The 27,417-nt window shown below is 41.1% G+C and overlaps 1 protein-coding gene across 2 annotated transcripts in view; it reads right to left on the reverse strand.

The window, feature by feature from the left end:
- Positions 1-27,417, reverse strand: part of Vav3 (vav guanine nucleotide exchange factor 3) — a 356,190-nt gene that overhangs the window by 199,043 nt on the left and 129,730 nt on the right. For both annotated transcript variants that reach the window (XM_070007867.1, XM_070007868.1), the window contains exons 3-4: positions 6,328-6,386; positions 3,698-3,763 (exon numbers count right to left, since the gene is read on the reverse strand). In XM_070007867.1, the coding sequence (XP_069863968.1) occupies positions 3,698-3,763; positions 6,328-6,386 (125 nt within the window). The remainder of the gene's footprint in view (positions 1-3,697; positions 3,764-6,327; positions 6,387-27,417) is intronic.

A 27,417-nucleotide genomic window follows, 5' to 3' on the forward strand; every position in this document is an offset into this window, starting at 1 on the left:
TTCTCCTGTGTTCAGAATGCATAGAGCAAGAACTCTCCCATTCAGAGGTATGGAGAGCAGCCCATACATACACATTTAATTTTGAACATGCAGCAAGAGAGATGAAGAGTAAAGAATAAGAGCAAAAAAAATAACTCTGAAGAATCAGGGAGGGCTTCACAAATCTGGATCTTGAGTTGGCATATTCCCCGGGAAAATAGGAGTACAGACAAAGCAGGTGCACGCTCTGCCTGCACAGACCTTGCAGATCAACAGGCATGCCACACACCCAGATTGAATGAGAAAGATGGATGGTGTGTACGCCAAAGAACATTCACACATGCAAAGGTAGCGTGAGAAGAGCCTGGTGTCCCCCACCCCTTGGTGTGGCTTTGCTAAGTTGATACCAAACTATCAAGGGCTATGTACTCTCTGAGTCTGGTGTTACCCTGGTCATTTGGGGATCAGCAAGGTGTATTATGCAAGAGTAGAGATAGTCTGGAGGGGGGAGTAACAGATAAAGAAGTCAGTGGCACTGTAAGGATTTGACACTTGTACATAGGGTAAAGACAGGTAAGAGGAACACAGAGACTTAAGATGGTGTCTTGAGCTAGGGACTGGTGGCTTATGCTTGTAATCCTAGCTACTTAGGAGGATCATGGTTCAAAGCCAGCATGGGCAGAAAATTTCATGAGACTCTGATCTCCAGAAAATCAGAAGTGGAGCTATGGCCCCAAATGGTAGAGTGCTAGCCTTGAGCAAAAAGAGCTCAGGGGCAATAACCAGGCCCTGAATTCCAGTCCTACAACTAGCTGACAAAAAATAAATAAAAGATAGTGTCTTGATGACCAGTTGGACATTATGGAGAGAGAAGGAGTGACAGATGTCTCTCAATTTCTGCTTTGGAAATCTGAGTTGATGGGCAGCCATATTGCAGTTCCAGGGGTTCCATGTTGAAAGGTTCTGGCCAGGGAACAGTGGGAGTAGTTATGTGGGGTTTTATGGTTCTGTAACACACAGAAGGACAGCAAGGCCTGGTGAGACCATGGAAGAGCTAAGATAACAAAGCAGGAAGGACTTGATTGTAGTGGAACTCGGTGTGCTACAAAGGAAAATGGTCTGTGACGTTCATTCTATGGTGGTTTCCATCCCAGTGATCCTGCCTCTAGCTTCCAACGCCACGTTCCCAACTTAGATCCTGTCTACTACAAACATGGGTGGGAAGAACACAATGGGAGAGGCCTTTAAAATCCATAAGTAGGGGTGACTACGACTGGTGTTTTAAAAAGGATATTATCAGGGACGTGGAACTACCTTCTTCCTAATACTTGGAGAATGGGGGGAGAGGGTGACTAAAAACAAATCCAATCTTTTCCAGTCACTTTCGAAAGACTGTGGGCAATTGAATGGACGAATCCCCATTCCTCTTGTCTTAGGTCAGTGAGTTCTTAGGGGTTTTATGGAAAGATAAGAAATGACTCTTGGAAGTAGAGATGTAGCTCAAGAAGGAGAGCATCAGCTTTGAGCAAAACAAGCCAAGTGAGAGTGCCAGATCCTGAGTCCAAACCCTAGTACCAACCCAAGAAACTACTCTTAATAGCTACTCGGAAAAATAAGACTGCCAGGCCGTTCCCAATGCTGCCTACTCGAGAAAGAGCAGCTGGCCCTCCATCCCAGGGCTGTGGGCAGGACTCACCTCTCTCACTCTTCTACTGGGCACTCTCAGATGTAAAGCTTCCACTCCAGAATAAGGAATGACTGGGCTCCAGTCCAAAGATTCCCTTCAGCTAGTGACTTCACCTTTCAAATTGGTTTCCTTCTTTTGATATTGAGGCAACAGAAGGAATATAATAATGTAGTGGTATTAGATGAGATAGTGCATCTAACATGGGTAGTACACAAAACAGGCACTCCATAACCTCTTAATTGACCAGCTAGCTCAATACTGAAGCATAATTCCTGGTGAATAGTATATACTTAATGTAAAATATTGACTTACTCACTCACTCATCTATAGGGGACCTACTAAGCACAGATACTGTTTGAAGCACTAAGAATACCTTCAGGAGTACAGTTAAGTTTCTGATTTCACAGCTCACCTTCTGATAGAATACAGTCTACCTGGAAGGAATCCCAGACTGCCTCAGGCAATGCTTTGAAAATATTTTTTAGAACTTTGAAAGCAGGTGGGTGGTGCAAGTTTCTTTTTAAAAATTTTTATTTTTATTATAAAGGTGATGTACAGAGAGGGGTTACTGTTACGTAAGTCAGGTAATAAGTACCTTTTTTTTGCCAGTCCTGGAGCTTGAACTCATGGCCTGAGCACTGTCCCTGAGCTTCTTTTGCTCAAGGCTAGTGCTCTACCACTTGAGCCACAGCACCACTTCTGGCCTTTTCTGTGTATGTGGTACTGAGGAATAGAACTGAGGGCTTCATGCATGCTAGGTAAGCACCCTACCACTAAGCCACATTCCCAGTCCCCTGAGTACATTTCTTTTAGAACAGTGCCATCTCTTCCTTCATTTTTTTCCATTTTCCCTTCCAACCCCACTCCCCCACAAGCTGTATAGTTCCTTTTTAACCTAGTGTCTAGTGAGTATCACTGCTGAATTAGTTCATCCTTTGTCTTACCATTTCTCTGCTTCCCCTTCTACTCCCCAAATCAGATAAACTTACATACAAAAAGACATCAAAAAGAGCAACAAAAGGGGGACAACAGCCACAATAACAAAACACAGAAAGTAAAACAGGGGGGCCAGGGAAGGTCTCTTCGTGGAGGGACAACAAGCGAAATATCTGCACCAAGTAGTAGCCCGCTGCTGGATGGATGCGGATGAATTTCCAGAGACTCCTTGAATCTCTTTGCAAACACGCCTGATCTATGTCATCAGCTCTTTCAGGAGTGGGGATCATGTCCTATATTTATTTGTAATCTACAAGAGTCACTCAATCAGCACAAGATAATAAGCTGCAAAGGACCTTCTGCCTCTGCTGACTACTAAGTAAGAAAGTCCCTGAGGATGCTCTCTTCAGAATAAACACGGGGTAGGGGAAGATTCCCTAGCAACTCCAGCAGCACTTAATGCTGTCTTTCCCTGAGCTACCTGTCCCACAAATTCTGTAGTAGAATATATTTATTTTTAATTATTCCCTAATTATTTCAGTCCAGTCTTAACTACTCCTCAACGATGCCTTTAAAAATGTTTCAGTTTTACTCCATTCTGGAAAGAGAGGGGGGTGAGGGGGGGAGAGAGAGAGAGAGAGAGAGAGAGAGAGAGAGAGAGAGAGAGAGAGAGAGAGAGAGAGAGAGAGTACTGGGGCTTAAAATCAGGGCCTAGACACTGTCCCTTAGCTTTTTTGCACAAAGCTGGTGCTTTCCCACTTGAGCCATACCTGCTCGTTGGGCTTTTGCTACTTAATGAGCGATAAAGTGTTTCATGGACATTCCTGCACAGGCTGGCTTCCAACCAGGATCCTCAGATCTCAGCCTTTTATGGATCTAGGATGGCAGGCTAAGAAAACAGTCATGAAGCTCTGATGCGTGGCTGGAATATGTTTCTTGTAACATTCCATCACCAGTTCTAGTTTAATCCTTACTCTCCTTCCTGGTTCAACCACATGCAGCCTTCAGAGAACTGTCTTAATGCCCACCGTTAACACCCACACCGGGTGCACAAAACTGTCAGTGGTTTCATTCTGATGAAAATGTTTAACATACTCTATTAAGTCGGGAAGGCCTTTGTAGATGTCTTCATCATTAACACTTTCTTCTGTCGGGAAGGGTCTAGAAGAGAAAAGAACAGAGATGAATGAGCACCCAAGCTGAGTGCCTGCCTCTCAGTAACTATGAAGCCCATCAGTCACTGGGTCTCATGATGTTGAGGCTTCCCTCCAACACCTGTGCCCTCAGCCGTAACAGCTGGCCACACACACACACACACACACACACACACACACACACGCTGGGGTCAGGCCAACGTGCTGCCTACTGCCTCAGACCTGCAGGCCTGACCTGCCTCACTGCAGTGCCTGGGTGCGCAGAACTGCAGCTATTTTGGCCTCGCCTCTGCAGCCTCTCTCCTCCACTGGCAGGTCAGATCCCATAGTTCATTTGCAAACTCAGTTCACTATTACAGCTGAAAACCATTAGCAGCCTAACACTCCTATCCCTTCTGGAAGATTCCCGATGGTGGCATGTTTTTCCACTTAGTTAACTTGTATTTTTCAGGGTTTTTGCTTTGTTTTGTTTTGTTTTGTTTTTGACAGATCAATCATCCAAACTTCAGTGAAAAAATAGGGTATTTTCACTGATTGCTGTTAAAAAAATAAATCACAATTTGATTTCTCCTGTGCCTCCCCAATGGGCTTCTCTCTGGATCTCTCTCCTTTCTCTTTCTCTCTCTCTCTCTCTCTCTCTCTCTCTCTCTCTCTCTCTCTCTCTCTCTCTCTCTCTCTCTCTCTCTCTCTCTCTCTCTCTCCCCTCATTCTCTCTTGCTCCTTTACTCTCTTACACTGTACACTGGTATAGGGTACCCAGTACCCTGGTTCTAGGACGTGATGTGAGGTCTGGGTGTTGTCCCTTAGCTTTTTCACTCAAGGCTGGCACTCTTCCACTGGAGGCACACCTCCACATCCAGCTTTTAGGTGGTCAATAGAAGGTAAGGCCCATGGATGTTCCTGCCCAGGCTGGCCTTAAACTGAGAGCCTCAGATCTCAGCCTCCTGAGAAGCGAGGATTACAAGTGTGAGTCATCAGTACCTGGTCCACTTCTGTTTCTTTGTTTTACCCAATTGTACTATAATTGGTCTTTGGTAAGACCAATATGATAAGCCTAAATTTATTCCTAACAAGATAACAAGGCATTTTACTATTTCTTGTGTAAAGAGATCACGTCATATGTTCCATCAAAGAGGAGCCATCAAAACATTAACCCTTAAATAATGACTACTTACATTAAAAAGCACATTTTTATATTGATGTATCTAATATGCAACATAGTAAGGAACCTATATTTTGCAAATAAATCTACACAAATGAGAAACACCAAGACTTCAAAATCACTTTGTAAAATTTGGGCACGTTTTGTTACATACATTGTAGACATCTATAGACCAATACAGAAAATACACATAAATACCAGAAAAAAGACTTATATCATCATATATATCATATACATATATATAAAACATCATAAATATATATACCCTTTCAAAGTCAAAAGTATATACATAACAATTAGATCATGTTTCGTGATCAAAATTGACCACAAACATGTAAAATATGTTTACACACATATATGTGTGTATATATATATATATATATATATATATATTGTCATAGGAAGATATTCATTGTTGAAGAGGAAGTTAGGAGCTTAAGAATAACAATAAAATTGTATTTTTTAGAGACAATGAAAATCCATTCCATTTCTATGCAGCTTCTGTGTTACTACTGAATCTATTTTTCTTTGTTTCCTAATGTTGCTCCGAGTACATCATTACTGACTACTGTAACTTAAGTATTGAAGCAGAACAAGCCTCAAGCAAATACACATCTGTACAAATGCACATGCTTACTAACTGCAGAATGCTCCACTGCCGAGAGATGGTATGATTTTGCCTATTTATTTGCACGTCTGTCAGGTATTGGCAAACCTTCAATGCACATTCTTATACATGCAGCATTTCATACTTGTTTGGTTAGTTTTTAAACCACTAATTTTTAAAATTATTATCATGACCTCCTGGATAGTAAGTAAACATATTAGAAGGTACTTTGAAATATTTAAGTATCCAAGAATTTGTGTTTGTCTTAATAAATCCTACGTACAGAAATGTTGGAGAAATTTGTTTTGAAAGCAATCTGAGAATGGTATTACAAGTGCATCCCTACAGTGTCACTGCTTAGAAGGCTGGGACAGGAGAATCATGTGTTCAAGGCCAGCCTAGGCTATGCTGCAAGACTGTCTCAAAAACACACAAAGAAATTCTAGCTACTCAGGAGGCTGAGATCTGAGGATCAAAGCCAGTCCAGGGTAGGAAAATCCATGAGATGCTTATCGCATGGGTTCAAGTGGTAGAGTGCTAGTCTTGAGCACAAAAGTTCAGGGTCAGTGCCCAAGCCCAGAAAAGTAAGGTAAAATAAAATAAAAATAGCCACAAAAAGGAGAGAAGCCATGCCAGTGATAGTCCCCATGAACTTAAGAACCATAAGCCACTTGAGGTTATATGAATATGTTATTATTTGCTCAGTAAAATTTATATGTGCATTTCACACTTACCTACCAGTCACTCTTCATAAGTGAGTGAACTAAAGAAGATAGAACGAACCACAAAGAAATGAAATTACCTGATTCCTGTGGCCAATGCTATAGGTGTTCGAGAAAGTCGAGACAATGTTTCTATAACCTGAAGAAAGAAGAAAATGTTCATTGGGCATGTGTTTTAGAAAATTCAAAGCAACAGTCTTCCAATTCAAAATTAACAATGGTAGCAGATTGTCAGTTTACAGGTGTCAAAGAAATAGCAAATGGGTACAGCCATGATTGGGAACTAGAAATCCCTACTTTATGATTGCAAAGAGCAAATTACTAAGCTGCCCAAGAAAAATAAGGAGTTAACCTAGCTCATTCCAAACGTCTATTTCTATTGCAAAATCTGGAAGGTCACAGGAACTTGTGTTCTCTGTTGTAACACCCACTGTCTAGAGATGGCCACATTTGTTAAAAGCTAAAAACAAAGTGAGCCCAGGTTGCTTACATCTGTCATCCTAGCTACTCAAGAGGCTGCCATTGGAGGATTGTGGTTCCAAGCCAGCCCAGGCAGGAAAGTCTGTGATTGTGAACTCCAATTAAGTACCAAAATGCTAGAAGTGAAGGTGTGGTTCAAGTAATAGAGCACCAGCCTTAAGCAATAAAATAAGTGGCCCCGAGTTTAAACCCCAGTATTGGAAATATATATACATATATATGAATATATATGTATATATATACATAACATTGAGGTTTTTAGTTATTGTGGCCACAGTTCAGGTGTAGCAACCATGTGTACTATATTAGACTACACAAGTATAAAATACTTCTATCACCACAAGAAGCACTGACATATAGAAAAGTGGGTTAGAGTGAGAGAGCTCTTGAACCAGACCCCAGGAGTTCAAATCCTGCCTTTTCTACTAACTAGTCAGGCAACTTTGAGCAAGTCAGCTAACTTCTCTGGCTTTTATCACTTCATGTACAGAGTGCCTCTCTTAATAGTTAACTAATAATCATTAGACTAGTGTGAGGATTAAATAACACACTTAAAATGTTTAAATGGTAGCAATTCCTTATAATCACCAACTTGAAGAAAATTGCTTTATTCTTAGTGTTTCCAAGAAAAAATGTTCCCAAATTACTCTTGATTATCTATTTCAAAGATTCCTCCTGAAGATCACATCAGTATGGAAACCTAAGTGTGCCCTGCTGAAGATTCATTCACATTTCTGCACACCAAGCTTACTCCTCCTGCAGTCTTTAGTACTAAGATCATTTTCACGACTTACTGAGAGGCCAGTTACCTGACATGTATTTTTCCCATCAACTCAGTTCTCAGGATGATACAGATAAACTTGTCCTAACTCTCAAAATTAAGCAAAACAAAATTTCAAAAGGTTCTGTTACATAGCCTATTCAAAGTTGCAAAAATTGTAATCCATCTAGCCCAACAGCTGGGGGGAGAGAACTCATAAAGGGGAGAAGAGAGATTTTATATAGCTTGTGTTGCTACAAAAATGGCCACCAGAGGGAGCCAGATGATAGTAGATTAGTTGTTAAAGCATCATCAACTGCTTTTAAGGGCAAATGTGAAAATCAACCAGCTAAAACCAAGTCCTAGTCACTGATCTATGAAGCTTATTTATTATTACTCAATAATATAAAGGTAACAAAGTTAATAATTCAGAAATAAACAACAAATGGACAAAAAGAATGCAGAGTATCTTACAGTGAGTCTCTGTGAGAATGACCACTCAGATTTATAGCTCATTTCTTTGTACATAAACTCTAAGTTGAGCCAAAACAAATGAAGACTGTGTAGTCAGTGTGGTATTTTCAGAATAACGTACATCCTCTAAAGGGCTATTGTTTCCAGATTTGGAACAGACAAATATATAAATTCATGTCAGATTCTCAAATTGTGTGTATGAAGTCTCTGACTAAAATATCCCAGAAAAAGTATTCATAAAACCAAAAGCATTTTAAAAGCTAAAAATTAATTAGTACACTTAGATCAAAATGATAGGAAATTGTGAATATTAATTCCAGATAAGGAGATGAGTTGGTAAAAATACTTTTACAAGCAAATTGGCCAATAACCAACAACCCCAAATCCACGTCATGAGATTTCCTTCCTTCACTGTTACCTCAGTGACTAAGACCAATGACCTTGGAAAACAAATAGAAGTCATCCTAGGTGACCTAAGTCACATTTGCTGGGTGAACGAGGACAGAAGGGAGATCAAGGCTCCTCATGGTTGTTCACAAAGTGAGCATCCTATCCCAGAGGGAAAAAAAAATCCTTGAGGAAGTTTAGAAAATGAAATGACAGCCGGGCGCTGGTGGCTCACGCCTGTAATCCTAGCTACTCAGGAGGCTGAGATCTGAGGATCGCCGTTCAAAGCCAGCCCGGGCAGGAGAGACCGTGAGACTCCTATCTCCAATAAACCACCAGAAAACCGGAAGTGGCGCTGTAGCTCAAGTGGTAGAGCGCGCACCTTGAGCTGAAGAGCTGAGGGACAGCGCCCAGGCCCAGAGTTCAAGCCCCACGACCGACAAAAAAAAAAAAAAAAAAAGAAAATGAAATGACAGCTTCTACATTATAGTTTGGAAAGATAACTTGGCAACCTGAAGACCAGAGTAGGAGAAAGCACACGAAGAACAGACAGACAGGAGGACAAGTAGGAGGTTGGCTCAAGGGTCCCCGTGAGAATGGAGGAGTGGGGATGAGCAGCAGGGGTGAGGTGGTGAAGCTGGGAAAGGAAAAGGTCTTTGGGAACAGGGTTGAGCTCCAGGAGGCCAAGAAGGAAGCAGAAAACCCAGAACAACTTGTGTGATCAATGAAAGCACTAACAGGGGCTTATGGGGTGCTTCTGAGCAGCAGTTCTGCCTCTTTCTCCCTCTGCATGGCTGACAGGTTCAGCCCAAGCTCAGCAAGGATGTCTGCTTCTCCAAGGAGCCTTCTCCAACTCTCTCCGGTCCCCCAGCCTGGGCTGTGTCCCCGTAAGACCCAGGATATGACTCTGTCCGAGCGCCTACCCATTTATTTTTTTTTAAAAAAAAAAAAAACCTTTTTAAAGGCCTTTGAAAAATATTTGGGCACTGGTGGCCCATGCCAGGAATCTTAGCCACTCAGGAAGCTGAGATCTGAGGAGTAACGTTCAAAGCCATCTCAAGCAGGCAAAACCTCAAGACTCTTATCGCCAATTAACCAGCAAAAAGCCAGAAGTGGAGCTGTGACTCAAGGGGTAGAGTACCAGTCTTGAGCAGAAAAGCTAAGGGAAAATATCCAGACCTTGAGATCAGGCCCCAGTACCTCAAGAATGTGTTTATTTCTCCAAACTAAAATAATATGCGAATATATAAAATGTGTCTCCTTCCCACCTTTCCCACTTTCTGTCTACAAGGAGTGACAGCTGAGAATCTGGTGACATGTTGCAGATTTTTTTTTCTTTTCTCTTCTTTATGTTTGATTTTTAATTAATAAGTTGCAATTCTTCAGATTTTTTTTCTTAAGGTATTCCTAAAGTATGATGATACACCTTTGTCACAACACTATACGTGTCACTTTGCATGTGTCTACTTGATTTGCTCTGCTGTGGTGTCCCACTCCAGTGTTTGTAAACAGATGAACAATTCTGCCATTTTGCTGTCAAATATCTTTTTCCACCTTTTGCTGCAAAACCTGTGCTTACCCTCCTTCCCACATATTCTTTCTAGTGGGTGGGCATTGCTATGGGAATAATTATTAATTGGGGTGGCTAAGACAAAAGAAATGAGACATGCTCTTCAAACTATCTACAGGAATTTAGACCCCTAAAGAATCCACAAGAACACAACAGAGCATTCAAGTGATATGTTAAGCTGCTTTTCCAGCAATGGAACAAATCTCCAGGACCCGGAACACCAATTGCTTCTTATCTAGGTCACAGACTAGAAACAACTCCTTAGCTGAGCAGGAGTGGCTCACATCTGTAATCTTAGTTACTTTGGAATTCAAAGTTCAAGGCCAGACTGGGCCAGAAGTTTGCAAGACCCCATCTTAGCCAATAAAAATCTATCATGCCAATCGTCCCAGCTACAAGAGAATCTCAGTACAGGCTGTGGCTGTGGCACAAGACACATCCTAATGGAAAAATAACAAATGCAAAACAGGGCCGGCAGGATGGCACAAGTGGTAAGGCACCTGTCTGGTAAGCACAAGGCCTGGTTTTCAAACCCCAGTATAGTTTAAACACAGATACATGTTTAACACAAAATAGCTGTTGTTCAAACAAATGCAAGAGTAATGCTTGTCGTACAAAGTTATTGAGCAGATTAAGGATAATGTGTGTCCAGATGTGTAAAGGGCTTATCCTGGCACAAGTAGGAAATGAATAAATAATTCACCATGGAACCATTATAAAAATTAAATATTAAGTACAGGCACCCTAGAGCCAATGAACATCCTAGTAGCCCCCACCAACGTTTTCCCTCTCTAATGATATTTGTCTGACCTCTATTTTTACCATCCCATTAGTCCCTTTGAAAACTATTACATAAAGGAGAATGCAGCCTTGTACACTGACGAGCTTACCCATTTTCAACCACTCTCCTTGGGAGACACCTGGCCTTCCCTACTCTGCTCATGTCGTGTGGTCATGCTGTTGCCATGGTAACCTGTACCTAGCCATCACCTATGCAGAAGCAGTGAGGACTCCTCACCACAGAGAATAACCAGAAGGGACCCTGGGAACCCACATGAAGAGCTACCAAAACATGGCTAACTGGCTATGGATGAACCTCCCTGAGCTTTCTTGTCTTGTCTTTTTGCCAGTCTTGGGCCTTGAACTCAAGGTCTAGGCACTCCCTGAACTTCTTTTGCTCAAGCTAGCACTCTACCACTTGAGCCACTGCACCACGTCTGGCTTTTTCTGTGTACGTGGTACTGAGGAATGGAACCCAGGGCTTCAGGCATGGTAGGCAAGCACTCTCCCACTAAAGGTGGATACCTTTCCAGCCCCCTCCCTTGAGCTATCTGCTCTTCAGTTTTCACTCTTAACTCATTCCTTGACCCAATGAGAATGGACTCTTGGCATCAAGAGACATTTTTCATCAAAGGCACCAGACACAGGTAAAACCTGTGGGTCCTACAGGCTCAGGGTGAAGGCCCTGAGCAATAGAGAACCACCGAGGGTTCATAGACAGGGCTGGGAATGTGGCGCGGGGATGTTAGGCTGAGACATACACAGGGAAGCGTGAGCTCATACAGCAGGTCATCAGTATGGCATACACGGGCAACAAAGATGGTGCTGAGAGGGAGTTGAGTGGGCAGAGCCCGAGTTGTTTACATTAAAATCTGATTGGATACGTCAGTGCGTGAACAGCCCATGGACAGCAGGGAAAGTATAGAAAGCTTAGGCACATGATAGGGTGACCTTTGCAGTGATTGGTTGGTTCCTTTTCCTCCCCTCCCATGCCATGCGGTCTTTTGCTTTAAAAAGTGCTTGCTGTGCGGTAATAAACGAGTTCCTGCTTGACTTGACTCCCTGCTGCGTCTGATTGTCTCCAGGGCTAAGAGAGGCTGAGGAACTGGCACTGGTGAGCTGAGCTGCGCACTTACCTTTCCTGGGACCCTGTCAGTCTTCCGCGGGACAGACGAAGACCCTGCGGTCATCCGCAATGCAGAGGCGGCCCAGGGACCTGATATTACCCAAGCGCCTCTGATACCAGATTCTCTAAAGTGAGGCCTAAATTTGAACTCCACCAGATGGTGAGTTTCAATATACTTCACCTTGTGTCTCCTAGGAAATCAACAGAACTCATTATCTCAATTGCCTTTGCAATTCTAATTTCACACCGTAAATGACTCTGCTAGACCTGCACTGCAGCTGAGAGCCACGGCCAGCAACTTGAAACACCTGGCCGTGGCTTTGTTGCTCTGAACTGTCAGATGCGGTGGGGAAATGTCTGTAGGCCTTCCATTACAGCCAGAAGAAAGGAACAAAGCCTTCTGATCAAGATGATAAACCATGGGAAATGAATGTGCATTGTTCAAAAGAGCAGTTTATCTGTAGAGTTTAATTGAGTCCAAATTACGTAGTTGATGCTGACCTCACCGATGGTTGAGAATGCAAGTATCATTCCACAGCTTTTATTTCTTGACTCTTCAAAGTTGAAACTGCCCATAATGAGACACTCTTAGAGGAGTGTCTTATGCTGGATGTATAGGAGGTGTGAATTCTTAGAAACTGATTTGAGGGTTGGAATTCCAACTCCACTCTCACTGGCTAAATACACATGGAATGGTCTATGCCTCAGATCCCTCAACCTGTGAAATGCCAGTAAAAGCATTACAAGTATACAGGTTTATGGTGAAGGCTAAATGAAGTGACCTATGTCTATAAGAACAGGAAGGCATCCTGTATTTCTATCACTGCCTCCTAATGAGGCCATAGTCATCTATTTTGTTATCATCACAGGGTCCATAGAGTAAGATCTTAATTTTGCAAAGCACGTTAGAATACAAATAGCTGGGTGCTGGTGGCTCACCGCCTATAATTCTAGCTGAGGAGGCTAAGACATTCTAGCTTTTCAAGAGACTGAGATCTGACAACCAAGGTGCTAAGTTGGCCTGGAGAGACAAATCCAAGAGGCTCTTATCTCCAATTAAACAGTGAAAAGCTGAAAATGGAGGTGTGACTCAAGTGGTAGCCTTCAGAAAAAAAAAGCCATGCAAAAGCACACAGCTCCAGGACCTGCACCAACTGGAAGTGGAGGGGAAAGGAGGGGAGAAAAGAGGAAAGTAAGGAGGATAAATATGAAGTGTGTCTCACAGAGTTAAATGAGCTCTGAAAAGTAACAAGATAGAATATAGAAAAGGGTACTCATTTCCCACTATCACCCCCATATCTCACTGCTCCAAATAAAGATGTAAATCTATCAAATTGGAGTGCATTTGTGTCATTGAAGTGCAAAGACAAGATGTGTTAGTTGGCTTTCCATTACTGTGATTTAAAAAAAAATGAAACTGAGGTAATCAATCAACTATTATCAAGTTTGTTTCACTGTCTTAGAGATTTCTCTCCATGGTCATTTGGGCCCGTGACAAGGCAGAGCATCTTGGCAGGAAGCATATGCTGAAGGAAGTCTGCTTACGTCAAGGTAGTTGGAAGGAAAAAGAGAATGAGAGGCACTGATTTCCCAACATCCCTTTACAAGGGAACATGCTGGACGATGTAACTTTCTCACAGTAAACCCTTTTCTTCCAGGGGTTTCTCCTCGACAGCAAGTCAAGAGCCACCATGTTGTACTCAGTGACTCTTGGTTGTTATAAATTCCATATCCTTCTGAGAATGACAACACAATAAAAATCTTGGTCATTTCCTGTAAAATGAGGTCAACTCCCCTTTCATTTCAAGAATTCCAAGGACCCATTCTGGAATTCTGGAAACCCATTCATGCATTTGATAGATTTCATCTTTCATTTAGGATCTTCCTTTACGTATTAGCAAACCAAGGTCCAGAAAAGTCAAATCACTTCCTAAAGCCAAACAACAGGACATAGCAAAATTGGTTCCCCAGCCCAGGTTTCTTCTCTTTATTGTTCCTTCCAGCCTGCCACCCTTTCTACTCATCTCCAAACTCACTCAGTGGACATGTACTGGAGACTCTTGCTCTTCTAGGAGCACCACATTCACTCCATATATTAACAGCAGTCAAATAAAGATGCCATTCTTCCTTGTTTCATATAGAGCACAGTCTAAGGGGAAAAACACTACCACCACCACCGCCACCACCACAAAAGTGGAGAGTATGAAGTATTACAAGATACACCACAGCTGAGAGGAAAGAGCTAGGCCAGCTGTGTCTTTTGAAAGACAGAGGATTTGAGAGTCAATAGCGGCCTGAATAGAGGTGATCTTGGGCTGGATCTTGAAGGGCAGGTGGGAATTTCACAGGTTTGTTTTTTGTCTGCCATCATGAACAAAGGGCTTGATGGGCAGAAATCACCAGGCCTCTGCCCACCTCTTCGATCATCAAAGCCTGGAGCAGGGAAGGCACCTTCACTACACAGAACCACTCCTTCCTTATTGTCTAAGAAGCTTTCTCAAGATGCCACGTCCTAAATAATATATTTGGTTTCTCAGCTCCTGAGAGAAATGAGGTCATTAAGCAAGTGTTCCTAAACCAGCAGACAGGCACACATCTCACAAAGCATTTCCACTTCACTGGCATTCTCTTGACACTGCCTCCTTGACTTTTGGGATTCTGCCTCTAATAACCCGAACAAGGGCCCTGTCTACCCTCCCTCCTCTCTCTCTCTCTCTCTCTGAAGCTGCTCCTCCTTTGTGTTCCCAGTGACTCTCCCTCCCCTCAAGAAGACTCCTAGACTTGTATCATGGATCTGAAGCCTTTCAGTTCATCCATTTATCACCATCAGTGGGTTCATTCCCATAATCCTAGCTACTGAAAAGGCTGAGATCTGAGGATTGAGGTTCAAAGCCAGTCTGAGCAGTAAAGTCTATGAGACTCTTATCTCTAACCACCAAAAAAAAAAAGCCAAAAGTAGACATGTAGCTCAAGTGGTAGAGCACTAGCCTTGAGCCAAAGAAGCTCAGAGACCACCCAGACCCTAAGTTCAAGCCCCAGGAATGGCACACACACACACACACACACACACACACACACACACACACACACACACACACACACACACACACACACACACACACACACACACACACACACACACACACACACACACACACACAAACACACCAAAATCCATCCTTTTAAGTCTCTCAGATCAACCCCTTCCTTCTCCCTGTGCTTCTGTTGGCCCATGTTGTCTCTATTTCTTGCCAACTCTTCTTGGAAGAGTTGCCAGTATGTCCCCAAGTTTCCCAAGCCCCCTTTGGTGACCAAAGAGGTTGCAAGAGCCTACCAAGCTCCCACCTTAAAAGTCACCCTTCCACCTTAAAAGGCATCCTTCCTGAAAAGAGATCCAACTATTTAAAAGCATATATAGGGGTTTTTCTCCTATTTTCTTCATACTTCCTAAACACATGCTCCATGGTTAGCCAAAATCCAATCACTTTACCCACTGGGTTCCATATTCCCATGCATAGCATTCACTTTACTATAATCTAGAGGTGGAATAAAAACAGAAAATTTTATTACTAAAGGACAAGAGGTAAAAAGCTAAGTGAGACCCCTTGTGCTAATTTGCTCACACCTAGTGCTGTAGCATTCCTGCTGGTCCAAATGCCAAAAAAGACAGAACCTGAATCCTCAGTGCAGAGTCAGGAGTCTGGAAGCACAGTTTTCTAGTTAAAAAAAATTTATTCCCCTTCCAAACATCTACTAGTCTGTAAGGGTGTGCTGAATAAAGCAGAGAAATAAGGGACTCCACTGTTCATTTCCAAATGTAAAAGAAATGTGTTTGTGTGGAAAATGTAATTGCATTTGCAAGAGCATTCCTCGCCTTTAAGCACAATAGAAATACAAGGTAAAAACAGAATGTGGGCCTCTGAACAAGTCCAATAACAGAAGCAGGAACAGAGCTGCAAAGCCTTGTGGGGTGGCAAATATTTGTCACTGTCTATCTCAGGAGCGACTGTGGCAGAGGGGCCCAGGCTGGAGCAGGCAGTGGCCCCACAGCTCAGTACAAAGCCACTGGGATTTCACACACTCTCTCTGGAAAGGCCTGGCCCTGTGTGCTCGTGACAGGCCACAGAGAAGTTGTGTATGTGATCTGAAATAGACTGAGAGAGTTCTGTGTGATTTAAACGATCTGGAAAATTTTCTATTCTGACCTGTCCTCACAGCTCAGACAAAGTCAACACATTTTTGGAACTCAGCTCAGTTTCAAAGTCATACAGATGACTGACTAAAGTCTGGGCTTGCTGAACGCGACCCCATGCCTACTCCCCTTTAAAAGAGGGAATGCTGAGAGATCCAGAAAGAAAATGCAATGCCAAAATGGCAGGATCTTACCAATGAGACTAAAATACTACTGATTAGCAGCAGTAAGATGGCCTGCCTTTGGTTCTAGTCTCATAGGAATTCTCATAGGAATCACGGAGGAGAACAAAATTACATCCTTCCCAGTGTCTTCCCGGGCTGGTTTGGCATAACATTGGTCATTTTAAGACCTACTTGAAAACACTCATTTTCATAGGTGTTTGAACAATTAAACCAATTTTTTTATTATTATGTTAGAAATGTAGTTTCTAGACCACAGCTAGATGATAGAGATAAGTAAGTCATAAACATGAAAAGGTTAAAGGCTGAGCTAATTTTACTCATGGATGTTATGAAATTCAGTACACCAAAATATCATTCCAGGGCTGCTAATTCGGAGTACTTGCATTTAATTCTCAGTCAAAGAATAAGTGAGTGAAGGCATGAATGAAAATTTGTTGATGGTTCTGGGGTTTGAATTCAGAGGCTCACATTTGCTGGACAGGAATTCTACCACTTTAGTCATGCCTCCAATCCTTTTGCCTTTTTTCTTCTGCTATTCTGGGGGAAAGGTCTTGTCTTTTTGCCCTAGGCAGGACCAGACAGCAGTCCTCCCATTTACCCTTCCTGCATAGCTGGAATTAATACTTCTTTCTATGTGCATTTATGGACACAATGCATCATGAAGTTAGCCCTTCCATCCTTCTCCTTCCCTTTCCCTACCCCACACCCACCGCCATCTTCTCAAAACAGTAGCTTTACATTCCTTGTCCATTCCACACACGTGTAGATGGATTATTATGAATAGCTTTGCCCTCCTTCCTCCTCTCCATTCATCTGCTCTCCTCTTATCAGTACCCACAATGCAGTACAGACATGTTTCAGCTTCCTAACATTCATTTTTTGTTAAAGTACATGTTAACTGTTAAAGGGATTTTTTCACACTTACAGATAACATGTTCCAATTAGGTTGATCATATAGATACATGTAATATCTATATACATGATATCTATATCCCTATCTATGAGTGTGTATGATCTACAATATATCCGTATATATCTATATAATCTATATATACAATATCTTGCTCTCTCTCTGTATATATACAAATATACACACACATGCAGAAATAGATTGATCAATCAACAGAGATATGATGTTACTGGGTCCATCTGTTTCCCTAAAAATGAGATAATCTTATTCTTTTTTTTTCTTTTTTTTTTTAATTGTGAGAATACCATACAGAGGGGTTACAATTACATGGGCAAGATAATGAGTACATTTTTTATCAAGCATTGTTGCCTCCTCTTTGTTTCCCTTTCCCATCACTTCCCATACTCCCTTCCTTCCCCTATCCGATCCTCCCCCCATCCCCCACCAAAGTTGTAAAGTTTGTTTTTCGACATACGACTTGTACGTCTCATTGTTGCAATGGGTCCACCTGTATCCCTAGTTGAACGATTTGTTTTTTCCCTTCCTCTCCACAAATTATACCAACATCAAATACAGTGAAAGCAGGGGTTATGCCGTGGGGGAGGGACATACAAAGCAACGAAGAAATCACCTTATAATTTGTTAGAAATATCTGCATGACAGGAAAAAAAAACAAAAAACATGTGAATACTTATCTTGGGGTTCTTATTCTTCTTTATGGCTAAATAATTTGGAATTATAATTTGGATAGGCTCTGCCTATTTTTTTTTTTTTTTTTTTTTGCCCAAACTGCCTTCAAACCACAGTCCTCCTGATTTCTACCTCACAAAGAGCTGGTATTACAGGCATGAGCCACCACAACCAGCTGTCAGTAACATATTCTGATTTGTTTTCTGGGATAACTGTGCTGGCAGTTTAACAAATTAACTGAAAGAGAGGCTGACTGGTGGACTGGAGGCCAGAAATGAGAGGCTACTTCAATAGCCCAGGTGTAGAAGAGGGAATATATTCAAAGATATTTAGAATATAATCAATCAGGAGAAGGCAGACAATGACACGAGTATTTTTCTCAGGTGGCTACCAAACTCTGTTTTATAAAAGTAAATCCGCCCAATCCCCAGAGGTTACTTTGGATAATATATTCTATAACTATCATTGACATTGGGATTTTTTTAAGGCTTCCTAGGTAATTCTATTATATAGTCAGGGTGAAAAACCACAGACTTTGGTAGAAAAAAATCCTCTGAATCTCCAAAGTCCAATAGAATCAGCTTCTATGCACATCCTCTATTTATCAAATAATGAGTGAGTGACTGCAATTGTTGGACACTGGAAAAGTGCTGAGTTTCACTTAATCTCACTAAACCTGTTTGTTAGATGATCATTTCATCTGGAAATGAATCAGTTCTCTGAGTGTTTAGAAGTGAAGTGACTTCTAAGAACCAGACAGGCAAATGACAGACCTAGACACAAGCCAGCTCTCAGCCTTCACATCTGTGAGAGCAGTTACTGCTGCCACAGCATCCTGTACCCGCTGGCGCTTTACGGAGGGGACACATCCCCAAAACAATGTGTTGTGAGGCTATTTCAACACTGTGTCGACATCATAAAGCATACTACAGGCAAGATTATGAGCCTGCTGCCTAAATGTTATGGCATATTGTTTTATAGTAAAATGAGGAGTATGCTCTGAAATAATAATAAAAATAAATATAGCAATAGTCTGTGACAATGACAATAATCACTGGTTTTTTTCAAGTATTACAGATGTACTGTTATAATTAGATAAGCTGGTTAGGCTGTTAGACAAGAGGAAGTCTTCAGCTTCATTAGTATTCTACGGGACTACTTTGACTGAAATGGCATATCACTCTATTTCAACCTCTAGTCATGATTTTATTCATAGTATTTCTCAGTGCTTGAGTAACTAAACTCTTGGGGTAGGTAAGAATATAAAAAGCTCCCTAGGCCTCCTGGCACCACTGACGCCTTTGTGCTATCTAAATTGAAGTAAGCAACTATAATATCAAGTTATTTGCTACTGAATTCACCACGACAGGTGAACTGGACTAAGGACTAGTCCTTCTACATTCTGATCATATTATAGAAAAAGTTTTCAGTGTTATGCAAGTATGATGAAAACATAAATGCTATATGTTTATACTCTAATAGCATTCTAATAATGGAGCAGCTCAAATTCATATGAATGTGTAACTTTCTACATCCTGACCAAGAAATTATTAGAGAAATCACCCACAGAAACCCATGTAAATTTCAACAGGTGACAAAGACATTATTATTTACTAAAAATGAACTGTTCATTAACTGCTTAAAAAAAACCTCTCTAAGTTTCAGCATTTGGGTACAAATTCACGTATAATAAAATGTCAAAAAAAGTTCCTACCATCATCAGCCACTTCTAATTTCTGTCTTATTGGTTTGAAACACAAAGGCTTAGTGTTTAGCTAGAGTAAATATAATTTGCCTATATGTATAATCTTGTACTAGCAGATTGAAAGCACAGGACCCACTTGGAAGGGAACACTGTTCAAAGTCACCTATCTGTATTGTCTCTTCTGGCTGGCAATTAAATAAACTGTAAAGAAATTGCATGTTGATATATATTATACATATATATGTATGTGAGCAAAAACATAAAATGCCAGGATCGGTGGCCAGCATTATTATAGACATTATTAAATGTTCAAAGATAACTTTATGAATAAAACAATCCTCATTTTGGAGCTAGGTAAACTGAAGAAGTGAAGAAACTTGCCTGTTTTAACAAAGGCAGTGGGAAGGAAAGGAGCATCTGGGCAGCAGTGATAAAGACTTAAGGCATGTAACTCAAGCCAAAAAAGTCAAGATAGCAGTGGCCAGTGTTAGACTGAAGAAGAGCCAGGCAGGGCTATGGACTAAGGACTAAAGATTATGAGTCTCTTCTCTATCCTATTGTCCATTTCATGTATGTCCTAACTTCCCTTAATGTAAGTATTACATATCTGTTTATTATCTGTCTCCCTTAATTATAGTATAATCTCCACGAGAACAGGGGAGTTCACTGCAGCATCTAGGTTACCTTCAGGCAGATACATGCTCAGCAATTACATCTGACAAGTGACTGAATGAGTGCATGCAAGTACTTGGGCAGTTAAGGACCCTGAGTTCAAGATGGAGAGTATGAAGTAAGTTGGTGACAGACAGCTTTCAGTGCCAGGCTGCTACCAAGTCCAAACACTGTGATTCTGAGACATCCTTATGGGAAACCAACAAAGGTTATTGAATTGGAAACTGAACTGTGCTGAATGCTAGCCTGATGATTACAGCAGTTAGTTCAGAGGGAGGAGCTGGAAAGACATAGTTTAATAATAAAGCCTAGCTCTGAATTGATCCCTGAGTACACTTGGGAGTTGCTAAGGGAAATGCACATGACTAGCTTTATGGAAAAAAGGATCAATTCAATTTATGTATCACATATATAACCAATTGCCTAGAAGCAGGTGCAGCCTGAACAAACATTAGGAAATCTGACCTGACTCTAGTTAATTACTGGGTAGAAGATGCTTTGTGGAGAGGAATAAATACAGGCATTACTGAGAAATGTGCTACGGTGCTAGAAGGAAATTGACCTAGAATCACAGAAATACATATAACTAGGGCATCCCACCTTGAGGAAGCAATAAAGACTCAAGAGCCTGAGCCTCTTCTTTGCAAGACTTGAACCTGAGTCAGTAGATTCACCGTCCTGTGTCTGGCCTGCAATAGCCATCTCCACTGAGAAATCTGAGACTATGGGCTGTGTGTGGATCTGGGTATGTGTTGGAATTTTATGGAAATGAGTTTGATTCACAGTTGTTTTCTTGTTTTGGTTTTGTTTTGTTGGGTCTTGAGGGTTTTGCTAGCCCTGGGCTTGAACTCAGGGTCTGGGAACTATCCCTGAGCTTTTTTTAACTCAAGGCTAGCACTCTACTACTTGAGCCACAGCACCACTTCTGGATTTTTTTTTCTGTTTATGTGGTATTTTTGAGGAATCAAACCCAGGGCTTCATGTATGCTAGACAAGCAATCTACCACCTTTGGCTGTTTTTAATTTCATCTTGCTTTCTGTCTTTTCAGCCTTTGTGGAGGAAGATTACATTCAATCAAATCAAGTTTTACTTTTCAACCTTACTCAACTTTTTGAAATCCACTTGTATTTTAACTTAGGGAAAAAGTAAGAAATTCAATTTTATTATTTCATTTTATTTTGAAATCCTTTATCTTTCTATCAAAGTCGTCACTGAATTATACACATTGCTATTTTTGAAACTGAAAATAGCAGTTGCTTTAAAGCTCAGACACCTGTGATCTTTAAATCTTGAAGAGGGTTTTTTCCTTAAGAGCCCTAAAAGTCTCTCTTTGAAGAGAGAGTACTGGGTGTTTTGCAATGAGCAAGGAAGACTTTACAGTCATTAACCACTATGTGTGTGTGCGTGTGTGTGTGTCTGTGTGTGTCTGTGTGTCTGTCTGTCTGTCTGTCTCTGTCTCGGTCTGTATGCTTAATCTAAGATAACCCTACATTTTTACTTAGGGTCTGAGTATTTACTCAGAACTGGTGAAGAGAAAATAATCCTCTCAATGGATGTAGAAACATAGCTAAGCTCAGGTGGCAAAATGACTCCCATAACCAAGGAGAGAGCCACATTCAGTTGCACTAAGTTGGGGGGGGAATCATCCCCCAACTCTTTTCTCTGCTGCAGCTTTTTTTTTCATTTTTATGTTGATTCATCATAACACTGAGCAAAATAGTTCACATTAAAGAATGGAGACAGCTGACCCAGAAGAGCAAAGAAGAGTCACCACAGTTATTTGGAGCACACTATCACTCTGTTCTACAGAAGCTGCCCTCAACAGTTTCTTTGCAACCATCACTAAAGGCAGACTTAGACACAAAACAACCCCAGACATATCCTGCCCCAGTCAGACCATGCTTGGCTCCCTATCCCTCCTGACAGTCACCAAACACTGAACAAAACTCCTGCAGGAGAAATTATTTGGATAATGAACAAGTTACAAGATAGCTTATGTGTAAACAATTTAGAAATAACCACATCCTTTAAACCCTTGTTGGGATGGCATCCTGGAAATAGCTATGATCTTAGAGCATACAAGGGAAGGATAAAAAAAACCATCTTGGACCAAGAATGGGGATGGGTTCACTATACAAAGGTTTCTATCCAATGGCAGATTGGTCTAATAATAGGTTTCTGTTATGGTAATACTCTTTTGATTATTCTCCATCTTATGCATCTCTCTACCAAAAAAGAGTCTTCTGACATATGGTAATATTCAGAGGTATGGATTCTCTTTTAAGGTTCTCTCTCCCAGAGAGAACTAGATAGCAAGCTGAATGCAGGGCAAGGGAAGAGAATGACAATGGTAGCCCAGGATTTAATACTTACATCCAGTTGTGAGCACCTACATAAGGCATGAACTTTCAATACTACAGAAAGAGAAAATCTGAGTGGATGCAAAGAGCCTAGATGAAGATGAATGCTTAGATTCTGAAGATTTGATCAAAGTGACATTCTAAATTGGACCTTGCAGAGCAAATGTTGGACAAGGCCAGGCAGAGCATTGTGTTTATTAGGAAATTTCTAACTGAAAGACATTACTGACCTCATCAAACCCCTGATCCCCACAGTAACCCTCCTTCTCAATCCACATCTAAGATCCTAATTCTGAGAGCTTAAAATTGGTATGTACTCAGTAACTGCCAGGAAACTGATGATTTGAACCAAAACTAAGCAACCAGAAATGTTGGGGGAATGTGTCTGTTATCAAACAGTATATCAAAAAGGTTCCCACAAAATGGCTCTGCCAATATGATTGCCTTGAAATGTCATGCAATCCACACAGAGTTCCTGATCCTGGATGCAGCCTTGACAGACTATGAACCATGTCTAGGCCACGTGGCCTCTCTGGGTCCCAGATGGCCACCTCCAGAATCAGTGACCTTTAGCAACTTAAGATATTACAGTAGTTAATTTTCTGCTGCCCAAAGTACCTGAAGCCAGAAATGTATGAAGAAAAGATACTAGTCATGAGCAGTTACATATACTTACAGCCCCATGTATTAGGGAAGCAGAAGCAAGAGGAGCCCATGAGACCAATGTAAGGGTGGAAAGAAAGGATGGAGGAAAGTAAGGAGCAAGAAGATTCTCAGTTTGGGAAGCTGATAGTCAAAGATTTAGGGATCCATCTTCTTGAACTCAGTTGAGGCACTCAGAGGTACACACAATGTGCTGGAGAAGCAGAAAGGAACAGCATGTACAAAGGGGAGAGCATGCCCAATGACCTAAGTACCTCACACTAGGCCCCACCTTCTTAAGGATCCATCACCTAAGAATCTCCACACTGAGGATCAACTCTCCATCATACAAAACTTTCATGGAGAAGTTAGAGTCGATCTCTGGCCTCAACTCTACCCAACTAAACTACCACAACTCTAGTTCCTAACGGAGTCAACAGTGGCACAGTCTCACCAGTTATTATCATTTGGTTAGGAACTCATTCTTTCAGCAATAAGACATGCACTCTGGAACCCACTGTACTTGATTGTCCATACATATTCCTATTCTGTAAATTATATGTGTAATCTGAAATGAATGTTCTCTATTTTTCCACTAAAAGGTGCAAGTATTAGTTGTTTCACTCCTAGCTGCTCAAGAAGAATGAGGTTCAAGGTCAGTCTGGGAAGAAAAAGTCTGTTTGCCTAGAGGCACAGCTTAAGTGATAACAATGCCAGCCTTTAGAAGCAAGCAAGCTAACTGACAGAGCAGGGTTCCGAGTTCAAGTCATGAAGGAGGCACTCACACACAAGAAGTACAAAGTATTAGATTGCTTCAATTTACAAGAAACATGGTTTTCTAACCCCTGAGCCCTTTACCAAGTATATTCATCTGTTGTTGGTTTACATGAAGGTTAATTCTTATTTTTAAGAAAATACTTTCAGATAACAGGTATATGTGAACAAACAAAGCTTCATACAAGACAGTTAATTTGAAATTTCTATTCTCATTCTCTACTTTTACCCTGACATAAAAGCAATCATGTAATCAAGGCATAGTATGTTTTTCCTGAAATCATGAATACTTCATTTTAGCGTAACTCAATGGAAAGTCTCCTTCAACCCAGAGGCGGACCCACTCCTGATTCTTTGCCCATTGCAATTCTTGTCTGACTGTCCTGGTGTGCATGTATATTGATATAAAGAGAAGGACTAGAAACCTACAAGACTATTTCAGTTGATACAGTTTTTAGCACCTCATCTAATTCCACCAGAGCTCAAAGCTAGGTTGTTTCCCTGGTCTGAAGAGGAAGAAGCTGTGGAGAGAAAGGATGGATGCTCTCAGATCTGTCCATACTGCAGGACATTTTGGCTCCCTCCCAGTCCTTACCCAGCACCTGCCTGTGCTCTTAACAAACACAAACCTCCACAGAACATGCACTGAACCGCCAACAACAGGGGCTATCTAAGAAATCAAGCTACTGTGGGATGTTGCTTTGGATTCTGTTTTTATATGTTTCTTACATTGTTGCAACTTTTATTAATTTAATATCAATTAATTAATTATAATAATTAATATTTACTATTTGCATTCAGGAAATATTTTAAGGCAAATATGCTTTATTTTGATGCATAATTTTTATTATCTTTAAGTTGTTATACAAAGGGGTTTCAACTCAAAAGTCAGTTTATGTGTACAATGCAACTCAATCACTGTCATGTCTTCCGTTCTTCTCCCCCATCTCTCCCAAGCTCACTTATCTCCTCAAGTTACCTGGTTCTATTTTCACATATGTACATTGAACATTATGACTGTATTCACCCACCTGTCCTCTTTACAGCCAGCTATGATGTATAGGCAGGATCAGGTTCCAAGGCTAACTTCAAGCCAAAAGAGGAGAAGGAGGAGGAGGAAAAGGAGGAGGAGGAGGGCAGGGGAGGGGGAGCATGAGGGAGAGGAGAAGGAAGAGGGGGAGGAGGGGAAGGAGGAGGGGGAGGAGAAGGAGGAGGGGGAGGAGAAGGAAGAAAGGGAGGGGGGAGGAGGAGGAGGAGGGGGAGGAGGGGGAGGAGGAGGAGGAGGCGGCCCACGGCAGCGACCACCATGACCATGACCTTATCTGAAAACCCACTAAAAGCCAAAGCGGACTGGGGATATGGCTATGGCTTAGGTGGTAGAGTGCCTGCCTAGCAAACATGAGGCTCTGAGTTCTAAAAACCCAGTAATGTCAATAATCATAATAGTAATTTCCAAAGTCCTCCAGTTAATTTATCCATTAGACCAATTTGTGAGCATGATAAGGAAATGTAAACCAAGTCACAAAATGAAGTTAGAGGTAGTTTTCTGGCTTAACTATTGATGAATATGTAAACTGATACGTTACTTTTTAACAATAATGACTTGTTATCTGCAACCTTTTAGGGAAGAAACAAAAATGGGAATATTTGAAATAACTTTCCTTTTGGGTAAAATGATAAAGTTTCAAATATGACTCCAATATAATAATGCATACCAATCCTAACCACACTTTATGCTTTGGTCCAAGTGAGGGTTCAACTTAACATTATAGAAGACAGGCACCAGTAGGGTAGCTCAAGCCTGTAATCATAGCCTCTTAAGAAGTTGAGATCTGTTGATTTTGGTTCAAAGCCAGCCCAGGTATATAAGTGAGGGAGACTCTGATCCCAAAAACCGGAAGTGGAGGTATGGCTCAGCAAAGAAGAAAAAAGCTAAGGGACAGAGTCTAGCCCTAAGTTCAAGCTCCAGTATTCAGAAAACAAACAAAAAATTATAGTAAACCTATAATCAAAAATGTAATGATCTTACTTTCTAGCCATCCTCAGCTTGAGAAAAGAACTACTTTAAAGACACTGAGGAAAATTAATGAAATATAGATGTCAAAATAATCATTTCAAACTAAGAAACATTTTTTCCCAAGAAACATTTTAAGAAGAGATGGTATCAGTACAACTGGCAACATTTTCTATCTGATTCTTTCTCATATATTTCATTTCAAATATATAGAGGCTTGAAAGGGGAGACATAGAAGCTATAAGATTCTTTCTACTGCAGTTAAGACTCAGTGCTAACAAAAAATGTCAGCTGCCTTTCTCAGCACCAAACATATGCTATGACTAATCCTTATTCAAAAAGACGGTCTAAACCGGGGGGAAAATTATAAGAAGTGAAGTAAGCCTGTCTCAGCCTCCTATGTGAAGGCTAGATCTAATTAATAAACATATATGAGAATATATACAGGATCATATGCACATAAATAAATATATTGCCTGAAGTACGGTATACACAGAGAAGAATTACAGTGGCATAATTCTTTTGAACAACTGGATGACACTGATCAAGAGACACTATGTTCATAAACCAATTTTGTTAAATGGCAACTCCTTTGTACAACTACTTGAAGATAACCTAAAAAAATATTCATTGGGCTAGGCTGAGGTAAAGGGGAGAAAAGGCAGATAAATGGTCAAACATAGTCACAGTATATAGTCATGTATATACATCTGTGAAAGGAAACCAGGAAAGTTGAGAGGATATGTAGGATTGGGAGAGATTGGGGAGAACCATGGAAGTGGTGACACTGACCAAGATGCATTGTACTTCTAAGCTGATATGTTTAATCGTTATCCTCAGTTTCATATACAAGAGCAGAGCTTTGAGAGAAATGCTGATATGGGCTTAGATTTGCTCCATATGACACCACAGCCTGTCTAGGAGGATGAGTCAGAAGGGAGAGGAGGGGGAAGGTGTTCCATGTACTTGTGCCCATGGTACCTTCCTGGGGAGGGTGGGGCCCTTATATCTACACAGAATGCAACCAGCAGGACATCCCAGTCCCGCCATGCCTCATACACACACCTATTTCCTACTCTGCAAGCATCTAAGTATAAAAGATGCTAGCAATTAATGTCCACAGGTATCATATATGACATGTACATATAGACGTGAGGTATGTATTTTCATGCATATGTACATAGAGATGGATACATATAGATACATATATATATTTAGATCTGTATCTATGGATTATATATATATGAAGATATATATTTGCTTCTAGACATAGATATACAGAAAGATAATATAGATGTATATCTTCAAACTTTGGACTTTGCCTTGAAGCAACATTAAAAAATAACTCATAACATTTCTTTAAAGGAATGCAAGACGCCTGTTAGATCTTTTTCTTCTTTTGTAATGAATGTGGCAATACATTTCATCTTACAAGCCCAGGATCAGCA

This window comes from Dipodomys merriami, unplaced genomic scaffold (assembly GCF_024711535.1).
Source record: "Dipodomys merriami isolate MVZ:Mamm:240054 unplaced genomic scaffold, mDipMer1.0.p SCAF_7, whole genome shotgun sequence".
Lineage (NCBI taxonomy): Eukaryota > Metazoa > Chordata > Mammalia > Rodentia > Heteromyidae > Dipodomys > Dipodomys merriami.